The following is a 22,582-nucleotide window of genomic DNA, read 5'->3' on the forward strand; positions in this document are numbered from 1 at the left end:
AGGAGGAGGGGGAGGCACACACACACACACACACACACACACACACACACACACACACATACACTCACACACACACACACACAGGTGGCCACGGGGGCCACGGTGACGGAGGTGGAGGTTGACCTCAAGCTGACTGGGTTCAGGTGGGTGGGGGGTGAGGGTAGGGGTGGGGATGGCGGCGGGCGACCCGCGCGTGAGGCGAAATGAGGAGGAGAAGTGAATGTGGCGCTTGGGCTTTTGGGATGTGGTGGTAGTGGTGGTGGTGGGGGGGGTGTCGACCGCAGTGCTGCCCATTCAACCACAACCACAACCAACCAGCCGACATGGACTTGTCATCAAAGCGCTTGTCATCACCAAACTACAACCGACTCAACCGAATCAACAGAATCTCCCCAACGGCCCAACCCAATCCCCCCCCGCACAGGGCCGCCCAGCCGGGCTTTGTGGAGACGTCGTTCTCCACCATTGCTGGCGCAGGACCCAACGGCGCCATCATCCACTACCGGTGAGCGGCCCCCCGCGCACCCAGCCCCACCACCGGCACCATCCCGGTTCCTGCGGCCTGCAGCATCTAGACTGTTTATGAATGTAATCCCCCCCCTCGTCTACCACTTCCTTAACTAATCATGAATGTAACCCCCCCGCAAGATGGTCTACCGTCTACCACTTTCTTAACTAGTCACGAATGTAACCCCCTCTCCCCCTCTCCCACCCTCCCACCCTCCCCCTCGCTACCGCCCCCCCCCCCCCCTTAGCGCCCAGCCCGGCAGCTGCCGCTCCGTGGACGGCTGCACGCTGCTGCTGCTGGACAGCGGCGGGCAGTACGAGTGCGGCACCACCGACATCACACGCACCCTGCACACAGGCAGCCCCACAGAACACCAGCGCCGCTGCAACACACGCGTGCTGCAGGTGTGCACGTGTGCGTGTGTGCTTGTGTGCTTGTGCGCGTGTGTGTGGGGTGGGGCGGGGCGGGTTGTAAATACGCAGTATAAGACTAAACCAAGCCAAACTAGCGGAGCACAGGCGGGGTGACAGGATCCGGTAGTACCTCCAGCACCGTCTGGGCCTGTTTTGTTGTTTTTTTCAACACACACACACACACACACATCGCATACACTGTCTTTGCGCAACGTTTTCCTTGTGCTCTTTAACACACAACCACACACACACACACACACACACACACACACACACACACACACACACACACACACACACACACACACACACACACACACACACACACACACATGTCCGCCCCCAGGGCCACATCGCGCTGGACGTGGCTGTGTGGCCCGAGGGCACTCCGGGGGCGGCGCTGGATGCCTTCGCCCGCATGCACCTGTGGCGCGACGGACTCAACTACAGGTGGGGCAGGGGTGGTGGGGCGGGGTGGGGCGGGGAGGATTGGATGTTGGGGGGCAGGCAGTGGGTGCGGGGTTCCTTCCCACTCGTACGCTCGCACATACACACATACGTCGGCTTCACACGCGCGCACACACACACACACATCTCTCGCCCAACAAACGCGCGCACACACACACACACACACACACACACACACACAAACACATCTACCCCACACGCACGCTGACAGGCACGGCACGGGCCACGGCGTGGGTGCGGCTCTCAACGTGCACGAGGGGCCGCAGTCCATCTCCTCGCGCTTCCACATCACCACACCCCTGGCGGCAAACATGGTGGGGAGCGGGGGGGGGGGGGGTCGCGACCGCGTGTTTGCGGTGTGTGTGTGTAGGGGGGGGGGTGCAAAGATGGTACAGAGAAGTGTAGCAGGGGTGGGGGTTGCAGGGATGTTTGGAAAAGCGGTACAGGATGCACTGAAGACTGCGGACGAAGTCGTTACCACATTTGCGGCCGTCCGGGCGGCCGCGCTCCAGCTCGTTGTCCCTCCGTGAAGCTGACAGTACCCAGTTTAACTAATAAAAACGTAGGCGCATGTGGCGCGTAAAGCTGGAGACGCTTGGTACCGCAAATGAAACTGTGTGCGTCGCGCCGTGTGGCCGGTCGTGCGGAAGTGCGAGCTGCAGCTGCATACTTTGGCTGATACCCGAAAACTCACCTGCGCGCCGAGCGCGCAGACGCCACGCCACCGCCGCCACGCAGAACATGCGGGGCAAAACGTTAAAAGCGGGCGCGGTCAGGCGTGGCGCAGGGGCAGCATAGCAACAAACAAAGCAATCGGTACAGATACATGCGACGTGCTCCTAATAAAGAGGGCGGCAGAGCAGCGGGCGAGTTAGGGCAGGGGACGGGATGGGCAGGAGACGGAGACTAGGGGGCGCGGCGGGGCTCTGCCGAGGGGGTGGGGATTTTCCTTACACACGCTCGTCCCCTTCGTCTGCAGTCTTCAGTGCATCCTCTATCACATTTTCCAACAATCCTTGACACCCCCTCGTTGGTTTTGGTTTAGTTTAGGCTGGATTTTACAACCCCCCTCCTGCCCCTCCTGCTGCCCCCCCCCCCTGCTCCTGCCCCCGCTGCTCCTGCCCCCCCTCCTGCTGCCTCCCTCCTCCCCCCCTTCCTGTTGCCCCCGGCAGGTGTGTTCCAACGAGCCGGGCTACTACGAGGACGGCTCGTTCGGGGTGCGCATTGAGAACCTGGTGGTGGTGGTGGAGAAGGACACGCCGTACAGGTGGGCGGGGAGCAGGAGGAGGACGATGGGGGATAGGGGGCCATGTGTATGTGGCGGGTGGGGGTGAGGGGAGGTGGGGCGGGAGGGGCGGAACCGGCTGCGGACCAAGGGGGGCGCACGTTCACAGCCGACAGTGGCGGACAGACAAACACATGCACTTTGTGTTTCATTCGGCATCTGTTCTCACGCGCGTGGATGCGCATGTGTGTGTGTGTCTCATATCTCCCTCTCTCGTACATACACACACTTACACATACCCATTCATCTTTTACACACACACACAAATACACAATCACACACACGCACACACTCAGGTATGCGGGCCAGCAGTATCTGGGCTTCCAGCGCCTCACGATGGTGCCGATCCAGGTGAGGGGGGTGGGGAGTAAGGTGGGGGACGGGGGTTCGGGACGGGGGGTGTTTGGAGGCCAGGCCGCGTTGGCGCAAGCGCAAACATGTACATACTCGTATTTGCGATTTGCGGGGACACAATTACGATCCCATTACTCCCGTCCCCAAGATTGTCTACCGTCTGCCACTTGCATTACTAACCGTGAATGTACACACACACACACACACACACACACACACACACACACACACACACACACACACACACACACACACACACACACACACACACACACACACACACACACAGGCCAAGCTGATCGACACCTCGCTGCTCTCGGCTGAGGAGACGGCATGGGTGGACGGATACCACCGGGAGGTGTGGGAGGCCGTGTCGCCGCGCATGCAGGCAAGACACCGGGGGGGCGTGTCACGTGGGCTGCCTATTGCTTCCTGCCCTCCCACTTCTCTGTACCCATCCTTGCAACCCCCCTGTCTCCTTTCCTTTCCATGTTGCCTGCTGCCTGCCTGCAGTTGTGTGGGCAGGCCCCCACGGTCCCCCTAATCGTCGTCATGCACGTTCAAGTCAACCACGCAACCCCCCACCCCCCCAAACCCCCCAACCAACCAACCACCCGCTCCACCCCTCCGCGCCCCGCCCCCAATCTTTTGCATACACATGCACACGCACACGGACACACACACACAGGACCAGCTCTTTGCGTAACGTCTTCCTTGTGCTCTTAAACACAGGACCAGCCGGAGCTGCTGGAGTGGCTCCGCCGCAACACGCGGCCGCTAAAGGAGCAGCTGGCGTGAGGGGGCAGCGGTGGAGTCGCTGTGGCCGCGTGTGATGTATGGGGCAGCACTCTCAAGGGGCAGCTGGTGTGGGGCGGCGGCGTGGAGTGGGGCAGGGCAGAGGCAGAGCAGAGAGGCGCTGGGGTGGCGGCCTTTGCCGCTGGCTTTGTGGAGGCGACGGCCAGTGTGCGGGGCAGGAGGTAGGAGGCAGGCGGTTGGCGGCAGGCGGTTGGCGGCAGGCGGTTGGCGGCAGGTGGTTTGAGGCTGGCGGTTTGAGGCGTGGGGCCTGAAGGGGTGCAGGAGTGGGGAGGCTGGGGAGGAGGAGGAAGGGCTGTGTGGGGTGACACCCGGGCACGAGAGCCGGTCGCCAGCCCGGCCCCTGAAATGAAAGGGCGGAAAGAAGGAAGCCGAAGCGATGTGCGAAATGGACATGCTTCGTGATACACGGCGGCCGTGGTGCTGGCTGCCAGCACACACACCGACACGCGCCTCGCCGCCTCGGGATCCACCTGGGTGGAGAGCACTGGGCCGCCGGAGCAGGCCGGGGCCGGAACCCGAGGCTGGCTGTGCGCCTGATGAGTGAGCGACATGCGACAAGCAAGCTGCGAGGCGCGTTGCATGGAGGCACTGCATAGGTGAACCACAATCGAAGACAGGCGCTGTAATCTTGTACGCGGCACGGGTGGGAGCCACACACATCGGGACTACGCTTTCCTGCCCCTTGCCATGTTCCATCACGGGCACTGTGACGCAGGCCCGGGGGCGAGAAAGATTGGGCATTCCTGGGGGTGCATTCTCACCGCGCGGGGCTGCGGCATGCGTTCCATGGGCGTGCGTGTGCGTTCAGGGGAGCTTGGGATCCAGGATTCGTGTTGGAGGGCGAGCGTGTGGTGTCGGCGGGCGGAAGGGCGGGAAGGCCGCCAACGCAGCAACTACCGAAGCGGGGTGGCGTTCCGCGTTCCCGGGGGTTCTGAAGACGTTTTGGGGTTTTGGGGGCTTTTGCCCCCCAGGGGAAATTTTCCGGGCGTAGATGCCATGAGAGGGGTCATCTACGCTCTGTAGACGCCGGGGGCCTGAGGGCATCTACGAGATACGGGCACTGAGCTGCCGGCAGCCGGCACGAGCCGCTACCTCCATGGTGATTTCCTGCAGTCCAAATGCCCCCACAGCGAGGTAGCCAGCCCTATGGCACGGCCCCATGGGTTCCATCTGAGTCTTACAAAACTACACAAGCACTGATTGAGGCTGATAGGCTGCGCCGCCAGTCCTGATGGATGCGTGCAAACCGCTAGCGCCCACTACGTAGACTCCCCTCCCCCGGTCTGGGAAGCATGCCTGACTCGGTTACGGTGCCCTATTCGGTGACCAGACAAGCGGACAAGTCACGATCGACGTCACTGGCCCATGGGCGCGGCTCAAGTAAACTTGTAAGGGCTCCGAGGACCCACGGTCGGGCCTAACCTTCCCAGCTCCAGCAGCAATCTCCTTGCAGCAATCTTCCTTGCAGCAATGCCCCTGCTGCTGAAGGTTCACGACCGCCGCTGACGTCGGCATGGCTGGCCGTACTGGCTGGCACTGTGTTTTTCACGCTCGCCGGGTCGCTGACTTGACTCCAATAGCCCCCTCACCAGCATAACACGCCACCGAGCACGACACGCTATGTACACCGCCCCACACCATCCACGCACGTAACAAACACGTCAAACCCTTGACCCGCCAAGCAACGCCTGGACCAGAGCAAGCGTCTAAGCAATCAATCAATCCGCCGCGTTAGCCTCCGCCAGAGCCGCCTTCTTTGCCCGCTTGGCGCCGCCGCCGGCGCCGCCCGCCGCCTTGCCACGCCCACCCGCCGCCGCCGCGCCCTTGCCGCCCCTCTGCGTCTGCGTCAGCTGCTGCGTGCCGCGGTTCTCGTCGCCGCCGCCGCCATCCATATCCTCGTCGGCCTGCGGGCAATCATCGTGCGCGGTCGGGAGGACGCAAGCTGGGAGGAGGGAGGCACACGACAAGGAAGCGCCCGGGAAGCACGCGCCCCAGCTGCCCCAACTCCAAAGCCCCATAACCCCGCACCGTCCTTGCACCCCTTCTCCCAACCCCTCTCCCACCCCACCTACCCATCCCACCTTCCCATCCCACGCCCCACCCCACCTTCCCATCCCACGCCCCATCCCACCTTCCCATCCCCCACCCCAAAGCCCCCACCTGCTGCTGCTGCTGCTGCGCGGCTCCCGCCGGCCGCTGCAGCTGCCTGGCGGCGCCCGCCTCCAGCCGCTCCCGCATGGACTTGTGGTACATGTTGGTGGACAGCAGCTGCAGCCGGAAGGGCTCCTCGACCACCTCGCCGGGCGGCAGGCCGCGGGGCCGCTCCGATTTGATGATGTGCACGTTCCTGGCAGGAAGTCGGGTGGTGGGGGTTGGGGTTGTAAATACCAGCCCAACTTAAACCGAACCCAATGGAGGTGGGTACAATCATGGTTTACTAAGAAGAAGCGAAGTTGGGGTTGGGGGTTCTGTGTGCCTGGCATTGTGTGTAAGATGGGCTGAGTCGCTCGGCTCGGTGACAAAGGGAGTGTGTGTTGACGGAAAGGGGGACAAGGGGAGGTGGGGCAAACGCAGGGCACGCCGCCCCAACCGCACGCAACTCCATGCCACAACGGGCCCCCAACCCGACTCTAACCCCTCCCCTCCCCTCCCCTAACCCCTCCCCAAACCCTCCTTGACCCCCAATCCCCCACCCCCTCCCCCCAACCCCCCCTCCCCCCCAAACCCACCTGTTGTTGATGAGCTGCAGCATAGCGCTGAACATGCGCGACACCTCGAACCCCTGCAGGTCCCGAGCCACCACACTGAACACCACCGCCCCCTCGGCCTCGGCCGCCGCGCCCCCGGCCGCTACGCGAGGCTGCTGCTGCTGCTGCTCCGCCGCCGCCGCCACCGCCAGGTCGTTCCGCTGCTCCTCTTCTGCCTGCGGGTCCTGGTGGTGCTGCTGCTGCTGCTGCGGGCCCTGGTCCTGTTGCGGCTGCTGGTCCTGAGCCGTCTTGCCGTCCGTGATCTACACAAGGAGCAAAGGGGGAAGAGGGGGAGCCGGGTGGTTGAGTTAGCCGGCGGTTCAGGACGTCAGGTCTGGGCCGCACGTGCACACATACTCCGCACCACCTCCTGCCAACCGGTGCCCTCCCTCACAACCCCTCACCCTCCACGTTCTGTCCCTGGCTCCATCCCGCGACCGCGCCACCCGATGACCCCCCTTCCCACTCTCTATGACCTAAACCCCCACTGTCGCCCCTGCCTGTGCTCCCCTAGTTTATCTTGGTCTGGTTTAGTTTGGGCTGGCATTTACAAGCCCCCCGCGCGCTTTCCCCCTGGGACCTATTTGTTTGGGCTCGGGCAAATAACGCCCGGCCCCCACCCCACTAGGTAGTCACCAGGGCCCCCTCACCCCCACCTGGAGGTGTGACAGGCGGCTCAGGATACGCTCGCCATAGTCCTGGATGTCAAAGGCGGGCCGCGCCTCCTCCGCCTGTGCATAGTGAGCGAGAGAGCGCGCGCGAGAGAGAGCGAGTGTGTATGTGTATGTGTATGGGTGTGCGCACGCAGCGCAAGCGCAAGCGGGAAGTAAGGATTGGCGCCGAGACGGTGGCGCCAGGGGCGGGCTCGGCCGTGGCAAACCCTGCCCGTGCTCGCTGAGACACGCATGCTATGCTTCCAGGCCCCCCGCACCCCGCACCTCGCGCCCCGCGCCACACAACTCGACCCCGGGCGAGCTGCCCTCTCCCCCTCCTACCCCGTAACACGCAAACACGCTCCTCCCCCCCCCTACACACCACACCACACCACACACACACACACACACACACACACACACACCCCTACCTGCAGCACGGGGTCGATGCGTTGGCGCCAGTTGCTGACGCGGCGCGCCAGGTCGCTCTGCACCACCCGCGCCGCCGCCGCCGCCATCAGCGCCTCCATGTGAGCCCTGGCAGCAGGCGGGGGTGGGGTTGCATTCATGACCAGTTAAGGAAGTGGTAGACGGTAGACCATGGGGTGGGGGGTTGTAAATACCAGCCCAAACTAAGCCAAACCAATGCAAACTAGAGGAGGGTGGTTGTGGCGGTGACACAGGGGGTTGGGGGTTGGGGGACTCAATGCCCGAGCCCAACGAATTAAATGGGGGCTGGGGAGGAGAGTGAGAGGAGATAGCTAAGCGTGTGAGGGCGCCGTCAGCGTCTTCAGCGCCCCAATCAAACAGTCCCCGCCTAGTCCTCGCACCAATCAGCCCTGCGCCACGATGGGCGCGAAGCCAACCAACTGCACGTCCATCAAAGCCCGCGCCTCAGCCCTTTCCAGCGCCCCACCCCGATCCCGTTCCCGACCCTTCCCCCTCACCATTACTCTGTTCTCCATAAACGTCTACCCCCCATGAGTAGTATCGCTTGCAACTAACGCCTCTGCCTGTGCTCCGCTAATTTGACTTACTCTGGTTCAGTTTGGGCTGATATCTAAAACCCCCCTCCGCCCAACTCCCACACACGCACCTGCACAGCTCTTCGTAGCTCTGCTCCGCGCCGCCATCCACCGCCATGGCGCCGCCCTCGCCCGCCAGCGCCGCCGCCATCGGCCAGCGCATGCCGTTGGGTCGCAGCCCCGCCGCCGCCGCCTCCTCCAGCCCCTCCACGCCCGCGTCCTCGCCCCAGCCGGCGGGCCCGGCGAGGCCGTCGTCGTCATCAAGGTCCGAGGCGCCGCCGCCGCCGCCGCCGCCTGCTCCGTAAAAGTCGAGATCGCCGCTGCCGCCGCCATCGTCGCCGCCGCCGTCGTTGAAACCGTAACCGTCCTCGCCCGAGCCGCCGCCGCCGGCAGCGGCTGGCCCGGGGTGTTCGGACTGGTCGTCATCAGCGTGGACTGTGTGTTAAGAAAACACAAGGGGTTGAATAAGTGTTAGGAAAGCTCATAGGGAAAGGGTTGACTGTGTGGCTAGGTATATGGTACAGATATACAGAAATGCAAACGAGGCAGCCGACGAAGAAGGCTGCGCAGGAGTGCCTGGAGGTGGGTATGGGGTGTTGCGGACTACCAATCTCACACACATCAGAGCTGCGCTCGCTAAGTACACACAAACGACCAGCTGCCACGCGAGCCATTGCTGCGTCCATATAATCACGTCTCGCACAAGCCTTCGCCGCCCTCCCTCCCACCAGGCACTCACGCGCAGCGGCGGCCGCGTCACGCGCGTCAAACACGGGGCCCGCCTCATCCGCCGCCAGCGCCATCGCCACCCGGCCGCGGCCCTTGCGCAGCTTCGCCGCCGCCGCCTGGCGCGCCGCCGCCGCCTCGTCAGGCGGCGCCGCAGCCCGCAGGAAGGACAGCGCGTAGGCGTACTCCGGCAGTAGCAGTGGCGGGCAGCCGCAGGCGCGTGCGGCGGCGGCCGCGGCGGCGCGGGCGGCGGCGGCGGTGGCGCCGGGGGCTAGCTGGCCGAGCAGGGAGGCGGAGGCGGAGCCGAAGCGGGAGGCGCCGGCGGCTGCATGCTGCCGGCGCGACGCACGCGGCTTTTGCACCTGGCAAGGCGCACAAGCAAGAGGTCAGTTAGATACATTGATTGTCCGAGAGTAAGAGCCATCAAATTGCACACACACACACACTTCGCACGCGTTTGAGAGGCGTCATGGGTTAAAACTACAGCCCTACGGTGCGCGACACCTTAGCAGCCTCGCCAGCGCCAATCACAGCCAGCGGTGTACCCCCTGCCTGCGGCTGCCACGCATGTCCCCCCCACACACACTCTGCATAACCACCACCACCACGACATAGCCATCCACCGCCACCACAGGGCCTCACCACAAGCGGCTTGTCCGGCAGGCTACTCTTGCTGGACGGGTCCAGCGGCGCAAAGGCGTCAAAGGCCTGCAACTCCTCCTCCTCCTCGTCTGCACCCTCACCCTCCATCAGACCCGCTGCCTGCCCGGCGCCGCCGTCGGCAGCTGCCACAGCGCCGCCGCCAGCGGCTGCGGCGGCGGCGGCGCGCCGCGGCCGCTGCTTCTGTTCCCCAGCCTCGCCCGCCCCGTTCGGACCTGTAACGCGACAGGAGCAGCAGCCGAAAGGGTCCCATGTTAGCGATGTATGAACATTGGAAGGGAATGCCTGAGCCGCATTGGCATCACCACTGAGGCACGTAAAGGCCGGGATTGTGTCATCGCATCTGCATCAAGCCTGGACATGGACATTCTTCATGGTCAGGACTCTTCCCTATCACCCTCCAACACTCACCCGCCGGCTGCTGGCCATCATCATCCACGGCCATGGCATCGCCGCCGCCGACTTGCACCGCCTCGTCATCGCTGGGCCAGTCGCCGCCACCGTAGCCGCCGCCACCGTCATCGTCATAGTCAAACCCGCCCGCTGCGTCTTGCATGGGCACCGCACCCGCTTCCCCTGCGCCGCCGACACCACCCGCACCGGCTGCCATGCTGGCATCCTCCGCGCCGCCCTCCCCGCCCTCCATTGGCGCCGCAGCGCCCTCGTCTCCAGACCCATCCCCAGTCTGCTGTTGCATGGGCGCAAAACCGTCTGCCGCCGCTGCTGCCTGCTGCTGCTGCCCCTGGTTGTCGGGGCCTGCCGCTGCCGCCGCGGCCCCACCTGCCGCAGCTGCCGCCGCTGCCGCCGCCAGCAGCTCCTCCAGACCCTCCCGGTCTTGCCGGGCCTGCGGGCCGATGAACCTGTCGAATGCAAGCGCAAGTGCAAGCACACGCACGGCACGGGGTACGGCGGGTTGCGATGCCATGTCACATGGTCGACACGGTACAGACGCGCGTCAGAGCTAATGGGCGTGGGCGAGGTAATGGACCCGGGATGAGTGGAGCCGTCTGTGCACGCCCCGCTCTGTGCTTTTCAGTTCATGGCAGTGACCCCGCACCTTCACGTGCCCACCGGCCATGCTGGTTCCCTCACATGCCTTATTGACGCCGCCATAGTTCAGCGGCTTCAGCCCCTCCCCGCCCCTCCGACGCTGCCTTGAAGCACGGGCCAAACCGCCACCCGCCGCGCCTACCTGAGGTGTATGTCGTACATGTCGGCGTCCCGTGGGTCCAGCATGAGCGCCCCCGACACGTGCACCACGCACTGCTGCAGCCGATACACGCCGCTGTCGCCGTCGCCCCGGCCGCCGCCGCCGCCGCCACTGCCGCCCGCCGCCGATCCCGCGCCGCTGGTGGCGGTGGGCGCGTGGTCCTCCAGCGCCAGCAGTGCTGCGGGCGGGCGTACATTGGTTGAGGTGGCGGGCAGCAAGCCATCTCCCGGACCCAGCTCGAGGTCCGGGCACTCGGCTAGGAGGGGCTCGACGTCCCAGAAGCGCGCGAGGCCCTCCTCCTCGTCCTCGTCGAGGGCGCCGCCGCGCGCGGCGCGGCCGCGGTGCCTGCCTGCGGCCTGTGTGCCGCCGTCGCCTTCTGGCAGGGGCTGGCCGTCGGGCCCGAGCAGCGCTGCGCTGCCGCCCTGGCGCTTCCGGCCCTTGACTGCCTCCAGCGCCTGGTACACCAGGTTGTAGAGGTACTCCACTTTCTTGGAGTAGACGCAGGTGCTGCCCTGGATGAGCAGCGCTGCCTCCGCAAAGTCCACGAAGCCATTCTTGCCAGCGGCGTTCTCGAACGCGAACTGCGCGTTCTCGAGCTGGTCCAGGTACTCCTCAAGTTCATGCGCAAGGTCAATGTTGAAATTGTCTTGGAGGTCGCGAATAGGCTTCAACAAGTGCGCGAAGCGCGACTCCACGCCATTCAAGTCGTCGTCAAACTCCATGGCTAGGTTGAGGCCACCTAGACACGGCTGCAGGTGTCAGTGTCAGTCAGTGAGAGTCTAACGTGCTGTCATTCCAGCAAACCGCAGCAGCGCTGGGGGCGGTCTAAGCTGCCCTCGCGAGTTTGCTGCTCAACGTCACTCGGGTATCCTTGATATGAATATGTACACGTACGTTTTGGCATAGAAACATCTCAAGCCAAGTTCCAGCCCCAAGACTGAGAAGCTGTTGGTCCAGTGCAGCTGGTTCCAAGCTTGCATTGGATTAGCAACAGGAAAGCCTGCTTATTTTCGTATTGTATGTCAAAATCTTGTTGATGACAGCACTCATTCTTCGGTTCGGCAGCTGAGGCGAACTGCGACACCACAGCGAATTCGCTTGCACAGGTTGCCCTCTCCACTATCTGAATCGGACCTGGCTACCTAAGCATCTGTGAATCGTGGCTAACAGCATTGGTGAATACTAGACGGCGCTTGCACTCGGTGTGGTGCACCAAAATCCCTCAAGTAGGGTTTCGGGCAGCGACGCGGGCATGTCTAGCCCGCGATTCATAGCAGCGTAGTCGAGGGGAGAATCCCTAGCAAGCGAATTGCAGCGACCTCAAGGTGCTGCAGGCCTCGGCGCGAGCATTCGCTCCTCGGGCTACTTGCCCAAGGGGAACGATGCTGGGCACCAGCGACTGGCTGCTCAAGCGCTTCCTAAAGTTTGTCCTCAAGCGAAATGTGGGGAAGTATTTGGCCTCGGAGCTGGACCTCGAGCAGCTAAGTGTCAAGCTAGACACTGGCCGGCTTGAGCTCAAGGACCTGCTGCTAAACTGCGATGCGCTCAACCGAGACCTGGTGAGCTCCTGGGGGTTTTGCCGAGGGGGTTGCCACGCCAACTGCGCTTTCGTTGAGCATGGCGGGTCCGCGTTGCGCCCCAACGGGACCATCTGGTAGCTCCCGACCCTAAGCGATGCGTTTGGATTTTAAGGAGGCTCCCGCGGGCTGAGCCGTTCCGCGCGCGGCAAAACCCAGGTCGCGGGCAGCGGCCGACCTCGCCAACTATTTGGCACGCACAGTTTGCAACGACCGGTCGACCTTCACAAGGGCACAGTGACCTCTTTGCCGCTGCCGTTTTTCGCTTCATCACGCCCTCCACAAGGACTGCTTATACGCCAGACGCCGCCTAGTCCTCCGTCCCCAGCTCAGCTCTTCCAAACATCACAACCAAGGCGCCAGCGACTTCCGACCAAACCTCCCAAACAACCCCTCCCTTCTCACAATCTCAACCCTTCTGCTGCTGAACCCCTCCTCAAACCCCTCCCCCTCCCCACAGCCGCTGGAGGGCTGGCACATCAAGGCCGGCTACGTGGGCGCCGTCACCGCCCGCCTGCCGCTGGTGGCGCTGTCCGCCGCGCAGTGCAGCGTGTGCCTACACGAGGTGCGCATCACCCTCGCCCCCGGCCCTGCCCCCGCCCCCGCCCCCGTCCCCGACTCGCCCAACGGACGCGGACGCTCCTCCGGATCCGGATCCGGATCCACAACTGGCGGTGGCGGCGGTTTTGCACAAGACATCGTTGCCTCCGGCAACATCAGCCACAACAACAACAGCAGCAATGGGAGCGCTGCTGCTGCAAGCAGTGGCGGCGGCGGTGGCGGCGGTGGCGGCGGCGGCGGCGGCGGCATGGGCTTCCTGCTCGCAGAGGACTTTGGCTGGACGGGCCAGGGCGCGGTGGCGGAGGGCGTGCGGCGCATCGCGGGCGGGCTGCAGAGCCTGTTGCAGTCGCTGCGCCTGGAGGCCAGCGATGTGCTGATACGCGTGGAGCTCCCGCACCCGCACCCGCACCCACACCCGTGTCCGCACCCGCACCCGCACCCGCACCCGCACCCGCACCCGGGCCCGGGCCCGGGTCCGGGGCCTCACCCGGGGGCGCACCCACATCCGCACCCGCACCCGCACCCGAACCCGGGTCTGGGGCCGGGACCACACCCGGGGGCGCACCCGCACCCCGGCACGGCCATGGGCCTGTGCGGGGAGGCGGCGCCGCGCCGTGTGGTGGCGGCGGCGCTGCGGCTGGACCTGGTGGAGTTTGGAGACCTGGCGGCGGCGGCGGCGGCGGCGTCCGCCGGCTCTTCGGCTACTGGTGGCGGCTCTTCGGCTACTGCCGCGTCGGGTGCAAGTGCTACCCGCGCAGGTGGCAGCGGTGGAGGGGATCTGGCATCGGGAGCGGGAGGAGCGAGGAAGCAGCAGCAGCAGCAGCAGCAGCAGCAGCACGGGAACGGCAAGCTGCCCCCGGCAGGGGCTGCGGCAGCAGCACCAGCGGCAGCCGGCGGTGGAAGCGGCGGCGGAGGCGGCGGCGGTGGGCGGGAGATAGCCAAGCTGATTCAGGTGAAGGGCCTGTCACTGGAGCTGTTCGAGACGTCGCCGCTGGTGACTGGCGCCGCCGCCATCGCCGCCGCCGCATCGGGCGCGCCGCCGCCGCCGCCGCCGTCGCCGCCGGGCGTAACGCTCATCACGGGCCCCAGCCGCCACGGCGTGCAGCTGAGCGTGGAGTTGAGGATGCTGCTGCCCGGCGGCGGCGGCGGCGGCGGCGCTGGTGTTGGCGCTGGTGGCAGCGGTGACGTGGCGGCAGCTGGGCTGCCCGGGAGAGCGGGGCCAGCCGGCTACGGCGAGCACGGGGCCACGGAGGCAGCGGCGGCGGCGGCGGCGCAGCAGCAGCAGCAGCAGCAGCAGCAGCGCACCCGCATATTCGCGGACGTGGAGCTGGGGGCGCTGCGGCTCCAGCTACTGCCGGGCCACGCCGTGTGCCTCGCCGCGATACAGCGCGCCCTGGACCGCGCCGGCCCGGCTGTAGCAGCTCCGGCTGGGGCAGCGGCTGTAGCAGCGGCTGTAGCAGGGGCAGTAGCAGCAGGAGCCGGCGGCGGCGGCGACGACGCGCGGAGCGAGGGCACGGGCGCGGAGACGGAGGTGTGGGCGTCCGTACACAGCACGGCTACAGCCGCCGGCACTGCCGCCGCCGCCGCCAGCGCTTGGGGCCGTCGGTCGCTGATCGAGAGCCTCATGCTCCCCGACGTGACGGAGGACGTGGTGGCGCACTCCCTGGAGCCGTACATGGATTTTGGATTCGGATTCGGCCACATGGGCAGCGGCGTGGGCGGCGGCGGAGGATCTGGATTTCCTGGATCTGGATCCGGCTACAGCGACGCCGACGGCGACGGGTTCCACGACGCCTACAGCCGCTTCGGCTCTCTGGCCAGCTCTCTGGTCAGCGGCGTGACTTCCACGGGATCCAACATCATGGGCTACGTCGCCTCAGCAGCCGGCGGCGTCGCAGGCGGATGGATGGGTGGCACCGCCGCCGGCGGGGCGGCGGCTCCGCCGCCGCCGCCGCCGCCTTCGGCGGCGGCGAGAGCAGCGGCGGCTGCGCCGCCGGCGCCGGCGGCTCCGCCGCCGTTGATCGTTGTGCGCGCTCACGTGGCGCACACGGCGGTGGTGCTGTGCTACGGCCCCGCGCCGCCGCCGCCGCCGCAGCAGGCGGCGGCGGCAGGGGCAGCCGGCGGCCTCGGGCGCTACACCGGGAAGAGCTCCAACGCAGCCGGCAGCGGCAGCGGTGCCAGCAGCGGCCGCGTCGGCGGCGGCGGCGGGTCATCCGCACTCTCGTCCTCCTCCTCCACTCCCCGCTCCTCCTTCTCCTCCGCCTGCGGCGACGCCCACGGCATTAGCACCGCGCCCGCCGCCGCCACTGCTACAGCCGCTGCAGCCGTGCCGGACCTGGCGGCGGGCGGCAGCATGGTCCTGGAGCTGACCGACCTGTACGGCGATCTGGATCTGGATCCGGCGTACGGCGCCGGTACCAGTGGCGGCGGCGCCGGCAGCAACACCCTTGCCGTACAGGCGGGCCAGATCCACGTGTACGAGCAACTGCCGGCGGCGTGCGGCAGCCGTTACGGAATCTCGCCTCTGGAGTGGGGCCGCGTGCCGGAGGCGCTGCCGCAGGCGCCGCACCGCTTCCGGCCCTCGCTGCCGCCGGCGCCCTCGACAGCGGCAGCGGCGGCGGCGGCGGCGGCGGGGTCCGGGATTGCAGGCGGTGGTGGTGGTGGCAGCGGCGCCGCCGCCAGCGGCGCCGGCATCCTCAGCCCGCGCGCCGGAGCGCGGGGCTCCAACTCGGGATCTGGATCCGGACTGGGAGGCGCTGGCGGGCGCGCCGGCGGCGCAGCGGGCTCGCAGCAGCAGCAGCCGCAGCCGGCGCTGCAGACTTGGCCGGTGCTGCTGTGCGTCAGCGCCCCGGGCAGTGGCGGCGGCGGCGGCGGCGGCGGCGGAGCGCACAGGAGCTCTGGCGGTGGCGGCAGTAGCACCAGCGGCAGTAGCACCAGCGGCAGTAGCACCAGCGGCAGTAGCAGCGGCGGGCGCGGTCATGGTCGCGATGGCAGCTCCTCAGGTGGCCAAGGCTACGGCTGTCTCCGGGTACGAGCGCACTGGTCCGGGTCTGGCGGCGGCGCCGCCGCCGCCGGTAACGGTCCCTACGGTGGCGGCTACGCGGCGGCGGCGCCGCCGCCGCTGCCGCCGTCCTTTGATCTTAGTGTTGACGTACGGCCGCTGACGGTGTGGCTGTCGCTGCCACTGGTACGGCGGCTGGAGGACTTTGCGGCGCCGCTGGCGGCGCTGACGTCACAGGCGGCGGCGGCCAAGGCGGCGGCGGCGGCGGCGAGCGCGGCGCGGGGGAGCGGCAGGGTGAGTGTCGCGACTTCTGACTTGATGCTTTTGGGTGACCGATGGCGTTTTGGGCTCGTTGTGGGAGTTGTAGGAGCTGGCCGTGCAAGTCATTGTGATGGGATGTCTGCAGAGGCGGCTGCTTGCATGTTCCCCTGAATACCGTAAGGCGTGGAGTCGGTGTGGGCATGCCGCACTCTCCGCCCACCCTTTACGCATTGCTTGTCTTGACGCCCGGTTGAGTTTGGGTAGGTATTTACAACCCGTTCCACAACGCTGCCTATATCAGCAGGCGCCGCCGCATCCCAAGCAGCCGCCCGCGCCACTGTCGCGGACCACGCTCAGCGTCTCCGCGCCGCACATCTGTCTGCTGCTGGCGCTGCTGCCGCCGCAGCCACCGCCAGCACTGCTGCCGCGCGCGCCGGGTGAGAACGCCGGGCGCGTACCGTAAATGCGTGCTGGCTGCACACGAATGCGGGTGTCAAATCTCTTTCTTAATGCTGATCGGCAACGCGACAGATGCTGGCAAATAAAATTTGGTGCAGGCTGATGTATGCTGAAAGCGCGTCTGTGCTCACTGCGCAACGATGCCGATTTGACGTGTACCCTCGGCCATTTCCCCGCAACACACATACACACGCAGGCACGCCCATGTTCGCCGCTCTAGACATCGTGGCAGCGGCGCCGATGCCGGCAGGCCACAACCCCAGCCACATCCCGCATAGCTATCAACAACAACAGCACCCGCAGCAGCAGCAGCTGCACCAACACCAACACCAACAGCAGCAGCAACAACAACATAGCCGCCCCTATGCGGATGCGGGGCCTCCTGCCGGCATGTACGGACAACATGGCGGCGGCAACTACGGCGGTTACGGGCAAGCGTACGGCGGTTTAGTACACGGACATGGTTACGGTTACGGTTATGGGCAAACGCCTCCGTACGGGCAACACCAGCAGCACTACCCGCATCCGCACAGCCCCTACTCCGCCGCCGGTGCTGCCCCGTACTACGGCGGATATGGCGGCTACGCGAATGGCCTGGCGGCGGCGGCGGCGGCGCCGCCGCCGACGACGACGACATGGGGGGCTGCGCACGGGGCGGGCCCGGCGGTGGTTGGACCCGGCGGCGTGCCGCCTGGCGCCCCGGCGCCGCACCTGCTGCCGCCGCCGCCGCCATTGCTTCAGCTGTCGGTGTGGCCTGCGACCGATCGGCTGATCCCCACGCAGGTGCGTGCGTTGCGGAGTTGAGGCAGGTGGTCCAATCAGTAATGGACGCGGCATGCAAGAATGACGCATGGCGCAACAAATACTGCCGTACTTCATTCGGGAAGGAGCTAGTCAGTGCTGCTTTGTCGGTGCCATTGTCCTTGGTGCCAAGACTCGGCATGTGATCCATTGCTTGCGCCCGGCAGCCTCGGCAGCTTGTCGTCATCTCACACTGCCGCACACCCGCGCCGCACGCACGCGCCCTGGTGCAGGTGACCTGTGTGGAGGTGGCCGCGGGTGTGGTGGAGCTGCTGCTGGTGCGTACGCCCCTACACGCCGCTCTGCCCGTGCCGGGACAAGCGCCGGCGCCGGCGCCCGCGCAACACCATCCCCACCACCATCAACACCAGCAGCAGCACCACCACCGCTCGCACGGCCACGGACACAGTCACGGGCACGGCCACAGTCACGGGCACGGGCATCAAAGCCACCACCACATACAAACCCAGCAGCACCACACACAGCACCACACACAGCACCACACACAGCACCACCAGCCGCCGCCGCTGCCGCCGCAGCACCAGCCCTGGACATGCAAGTCGCTGCTCAGCCTCAGCCCGCTGCCGCCTTCCCTCCCCCCCTGCCCCTCCTCCTCCTCCTTTCCCCCCTCCGCAACCCCCCGAACCCCCGGAACCCCCGCACTTCCAACCACAACAACCGCTCCTACCGGGCCCGTGGACGTGCCCCCCGGCTGCGGCCTCTTCCTCAGCCTCATGTCTGATCCGGGAGCCCCGGCGCCGCCGCCGGAGCTGGCGGCGGAGGCGGCGGCGCAGGCGGCGGCGCACGCCGGCGACCGCTGGTCGGACCCGGACGGCGAGGGCGGCGCCTGGGAGGAGCGCAGCAGCTTCCGCAGTCTGGCCTTCCATGAGCGGTGCCGCAGGTGCGTGTGTGTTCAAGGGCACATGGAAAGGAAAGCGCAAAGACAGTGTATCCGATGCAGCAACGCGACGGCATGCGGATGTTACCTGACATTACCTGTGAGGGTGTGAGGCTGTTGCTTGGCGGATGTGCTTGGGTGGGTGGTTGGGGGCAGGGCCGCTGTGCATGTTTGGCCTTCATGGATGCTGCCGCCTGCGCTTCACGTGCTCCTCCCTCCGTGTACGTGCAATAAACCCACCTGCGTGTTCTCATTTGCACACACATGCATTGTTCGCAGGTCCGCCGCCAGCTTCCTGCACGTGCGCGCCCCCAAGGCGCTGCTGCACCTCAGCCGCCGTGACCTGGCCGATCTAGCCGCCCTGCCGCCCGCCCTCACGACGCAGCAGCAGCAGCAGCAGCAGCAGCAGCAGCAGCAGCAGCAGCAGGGAGGGCAACCGCCCGCAATGGACACGCATGCTACAGCCGCTCAGAAGCAGCAGCGGGTGCATGGCGGCGGCAAGCTGATACCGCAGCAGCAGCAGCAGCAGCAGCAGCAGCGCACCTCAGCGCTTCCGCCTGTGCTGTCACCGCCCCAACCACAGCCTCCGCAGCAGCAGTCGTGCGTGCTGGCAGAACTCTGCGTCACCGTGCAGCTTCAAGACGACCCACCGCCACCACCGCCGGCGCCCGCCCCTGCCGCCGCCGCCCACCCCGCCGCCGACGGCAGCGGCACTGCTACAGCCTCCGCCGCGGCTGCTACAGCCTCCGCTGCAGCAGCTGCTGCAGCCGGTCTGGCGGCGGGCGGCGGTGTGTTGGGTCTGGGCGGCTCCCGAGTTGCCATGTACGAGCTGGTGGTGGAAGAGCTGACGCTGTTCCGTGCGAGCGGCCTGGGGGCCGGGAATGGAGGCGGAGGCGGGGGCAGCGGCGGCGGCAGTGGCGGGGTGTATGGCGGCAGTAGCAGCAGCAGCAGCCGCAGCCGCGCCTGCAACGTCATGTCTGTGCACGCGCACGGTCTGACGCTGAGGGGGCACCTGCTACTGCCGTCGTCCCCGTCGGCGGCGGCGGCGGAGCAGCCGCAGCAGCAAGGGCAGCAGCAGCAGCGGGGCAAGCTTTCCGGGGGCGCTACCGCTTGCGTCACCGACCGCGCCGCCGGCAACGCCAGCGGCGCCAACAGCGGCAGTACCAGCGGCAATGCCGGCGCTGCCACGACGCCGCCGCCGGGCTCGTGCCCGCCCGCCATCTGCCTGCTGCACGTGCCGCGCTCCGCCGGCGCCGCCGACCGCGCCCCCGCCTGCATCGAGTACCTGGGAGTGGAGCCCGCCGCCGCTGCTACAGCCTCCGCCGCCGCCGCTGGCGCTGCTGCTGCTACAGCCGCTGCTACAGCCGGCGGCGGCGCGGTTCACTCGGTTCTGCTGCAGGGCCTCACCGTGTCCACCGACTACGGCTATGTCAGCCTGGACTGGGCGACGCAGCTGGCAGACATGCTGCGGGCCGCAGCAGCCGGCAGTAGCAGCAGCAGCGGCGGCAGTGGCAGTAGTGCCGGTAGCAGTGGCAACAGTATTAATAGCAGCACGATGCCAGCGGCGGTGGCTCCGGCGGCGCCTCCGGCGCGGCTGGCACTCAACATTGTGGACTTGGGGTTGCGGCATGAACCCGCAGACTACCCCCAAACCCAACATCAGCTCCAACAGCAGCAGGGGCTGCAGCTGCAGCAGCAGCAACAACAAGCGGCAGACGCGGCGGCGCCCGCCGCACACGCCGGCCCCAAGCCGCCGGCGCCGCCAGCGCCCGCGAGCGTCTGCAGCTTCGGCGGCGGTGGCACGTTCGACACGCCACCAGCAGCAGCAGCGGGCGGCGGCCCAAGCCCCGCGGCCGCCTTCGCCGCCGCATCGGCTGCCGCCGCATCCGCCCCCCGCATCAGCCCTGTGGCTCTGGCGCTGATTGTGGAGGCCGTGCATTTTGAGCTGCCGCTGCCGCTGCCCGGCTCTGGCCCCGGCTCCGCTGCTGTCGGTTCCAGCGCCACTAATGCCAACATGGCTGCTGCCGACACGCACGCCAGCGACGGCGCAGCCGCCGCCTCCTCCACTCCCTCCACCGCCGCCGCCGCCACCACCACCAGCTGCCACACGCTGGAGGTCCACTCACTCACGCTGCACCTGGCGGCGGCGGACGGCCGCGGGCCGGGCTGGGGCGCGGGCCGCCCGCGGGCGCTGCGGGAGCCGCTGCTGGCGGCGGCAGGCTACCACCGCGTGCTGCAGGTGGGGAGGGGAGAAGAGAGAGGGACGAGGGAGGGGACGAGGGAGAGAGGGCGGGGTTTTTACCGGTGCCTGCTGGTAGTTGGTAGTTGGCCTGCCGTGATGCGCACATGAACACAAACAGAAAACCACCAACACGAACGCGTAATTATTTCCGTGCAGGAGACCCTGATCAAGGTGGTTGCTCGCCAGCGCCGCCACCCGCGCCGCCAGCCGCCACCCGCGCCGCCCTCCGCCGCCGCCCTGGCGGCCGTGGCCGCCGCCGCCGCCACCACGCCCTCACCACACCAACGGCCATCACACCAACCGCCGCAACCGCCGCCGCCGTACCACACCACTCTGGATGTGGAGGTGACGAATCAGCACCTGCTGGGCGTATTGACGGTGGAGAGCGCCACGCTACTGGCGCATTTGGCCATGCAGGTCAGCGGGGGAGAGTGTGTGTTTGTGCGTTTGTGTGTCTGTGCGGGAGGGGAAGTGCGCGTTTGTGTGAAAGGGAGCGAGTGGTGGGCGGGGCAGGGAGAGGGGGGAAGAGGGCGGAGAGACGGGGAGGGCAGGGCAGGGAGTCGGGCCCCGACGAGGGCGCAAGTGGTGATCGGGCTGCGCTGGAGCCCTCATGTCAGACGTCCTGCCGCGCAACCACACCGCTGCTACTGATGCACACACGCGCACACATACACTGTCTTTGCGCGTTGGTTTCCTTGTTCTCTTTACCATACACACACGTACACACTGCTGCAGGTGGGGACGCTCATGACCGCCCGCCAGGCAGCAGCAGTCGCCGCCGCCTCCGCCGCCGGCTGCGGCGCCGCACCCCTGCGGCGCGAGGGCGGCGCCCGCCCCCACAGCAGCAGCACCGCCGCCGCCTCCGTGTACGACACAGCGTCCGATGCCGGCATCGGCGGCGGTGGCGGCGGCGGCGGCGCCGGCACCACGGCCTCCTGTGCCGCTTCCGAGGCTGGGATGGGCGGTGAGGGCGGCAGCGGCGGTGCGCTGCTGACAGCTCTGCTATTGGAGGAGGTGGAGGAAAACGCGTTCAGGGCGGTACCGTCGCCGGCGCCGGCTGTGGCGAAAACGAGCGGCAACCGCAGCAAAAACGCATCGCAGCAGCAGCAGCAGCAGCAGCAGCAGCAGCAGCAGCAGCTAGGTGGCAGGCGGGAGCACCGGGAGGGGGGTGGCGGCAGTGCCGGGCGGGGCCGCGGGCGGCACAGGGTGGGTGGTGGTGGTGGTGGCGACAGCGATGAGGATGACGGTGGCAGGCTTGGCTTGGAGGACCCGGAGGCGGCGGAGGTGGAGGCGCAGGCGGAGGCGGCGGAGGCGGAAGCGGGTGGCAGGGGGAATGCGGCGACGCCGGGCGACGCCAGCGGCGCTGTGTGGTACTCGCAGCCACGTCGCGTCGACAAGGGCACCGCCGCCGCCGCCGCCGCCGCTGCCGCTGCGTCGGGCGGCTCGCCGCCGGGAGTGGTCCTCATTGACGATTTCTTCCCAGTCAACTACCAGGTGCGCGCGGGAGTAACTCCTGGGCGTGTAGCGGGGACCCCCGCGCTACGCACTTGCACCATGCACTTGCACTATGCACTTGCAACCAGCTCAAAATTATGTGCACATTCCAGGATACTCTCGCGTGTCACGCGTGTTAAGCACGTCATGATAGCAGTCGTGTACGGCGGTTCTTCCGGACAGGGCCTTGGATGGCAATGCGCTTTGTTTCACAGTTTAACGCCAAGATCACCAACCAACAATGCAGGGTGATTATGATGAGGACATTGCGCTGGTGGAGCCGCCCATATTGCCCGGTGACTCTGGGCCTGGCGCTGGCCACCGAGCCGCCCGAGCCCCACATCATGAAGCGACAGCCGCACCGCCTCGGAAAGAGGCTGGTGGTGAGCCATTGCAGGCCGGATGGGCGGGATGACAGGTGGT

General features: G+C 66.9%; 3 protein-coding genes across 4 annotated transcripts in view; 2 read left to right on the forward strand and 1 right to left on the reverse strand.

The window, feature by feature from the left end:
- The window catches only part of CHLRE_09g408851v5 (uncharacterized protein), a 7,562-nt gene extending 3,044 nt beyond the window's left edge, over nt 1-4,518 (forward strand). For both annotated transcript variants that reach the window (XM_043066230.1, XM_043066231.1), the window contains 9 exons: nt 85-143; nt 425-505; nt 756-912; nt 1,268-1,371; nt 1,601-1,703; nt 2,562-2,656; nt 2,971-3,025; nt 3,318-3,416; nt 3,761-4,518. In XM_043066230.1, the coding sequence (XP_042921526.1) occupies nt 85-143; nt 425-505; nt 756-912; nt 1,268-1,371; nt 1,601-1,703; nt 2,562-2,656; nt 2,971-3,025; nt 3,318-3,416; nt 3,761-3,826 (819 nt within the window). In that variant the 3' untranslated portion in view covers nt 3,827-4,518. The remainder of the gene's footprint in view (nt 1-84; nt 144-424; nt 506-755; nt 913-1,267; nt 1,372-1,600; nt 1,704-2,561; nt 2,657-2,970; nt 3,026-3,317; nt 3,417-3,760) is intronic.
- A 491-nt stretch (nt 4,519-5,009) lies between these two features.
- CHLRE_09g408900v5 (uncharacterized protein) lies at nt 5,010-11,803 on the reverse strand. Its single transcript, XM_043066232.1, has 10 exons — nt 10,848-11,803; nt 10,067-10,515; nt 9,638-9,870; nt 9,009-9,357; nt 8,341-8,704; nt 7,676-7,781; nt 7,248-7,322; nt 6,574-6,854; nt 6,005-6,191; nt 5,010-5,748 (listed from the first exon to the last, which is right to left on the reverse strand). The coding sequence occupies exons 1-10, from the start codon at nt 11,585-11,587 to the stop codon at nt 5,563-5,565; spliced, it is 2,970 nt and encodes a 989-aa protein (XP_042921528.1). The 5' UTR covers nt 11,588-11,803; the 3' UTR covers nt 5,010-5,562.
- Nucleotides 11,804-11,903: 100 nt separating this feature from the next.
- The window catches only part of CHLRE_09g408950v5 (uncharacterized protein), a 17,522-nt gene continuing 6,843 nt past the window's right edge, over nt 11,904-22,582 (forward strand). Inside the window, exons 1-9 of the mRNA XM_043066233.1 lie at nt 11,904-12,424; nt 12,903-16,298; nt 16,570-16,702; nt 16,921-17,507; nt 17,759-18,426; nt 18,703-20,662; nt 20,822-21,082; nt 21,401-22,159; nt 22,407-22,542. Coding sequence (XP_042921529.1) covers nt 12,248-12,424; nt 12,903-16,298; nt 16,570-16,702; nt 16,921-17,507; nt 17,759-18,426; nt 18,703-20,662; nt 20,822-21,082; nt 21,401-22,159; nt 22,407-22,542 — 8,077 coding nt within the window. The 5' untranslated portion in view covers nt 11,904-12,247. The remainder of the gene's footprint in view (nt 12,425-12,902; nt 16,299-16,569; nt 16,703-16,920; nt 17,508-17,758; nt 18,427-18,702; nt 20,663-20,821; nt 21,083-21,400; nt 22,160-22,406; nt 22,543-22,582) is intronic.

The sequence above is a fragment of the Chlamydomonas reinhardtii genome, chromosome 9 (genome assembly GCF_000002595.2).
Source record: "Chlamydomonas reinhardtii strain CC-503 cw92 mt+ chromosome 9, whole genome shotgun sequence".
Classification (NCBI taxonomy): domain Eukaryota; kingdom Viridiplantae; phylum Chlorophyta; class Chlorophyceae; order Chlamydomonadales; family Chlamydomonadaceae; genus Chlamydomonas; species Chlamydomonas reinhardtii.

Coding starts and splice junctions, on each gene's coding strand:
- CHLRE_09g408900v5 (XM_043066232.1), bottom strand. CDS start 11,587: ATGGAGTTTGACGACGACTTGAATGGCGTGGAGTCGCGCTTCGCGCAC. Junction 7,782..8,340: donor AGCTACGAAGAGCTGTGCAG/GTGCGTGTGTGG, acceptor GCCTGCTGCCAG/GGCTCACATGGAGGCGCTGA. Junction 7,323..7,675: donor GCATCGACCCCGTGCTGCAG/GTAGGGGTGTGT, acceptor CACTATGCACAG/GCGGAGGAGGCGCGGCCCGC.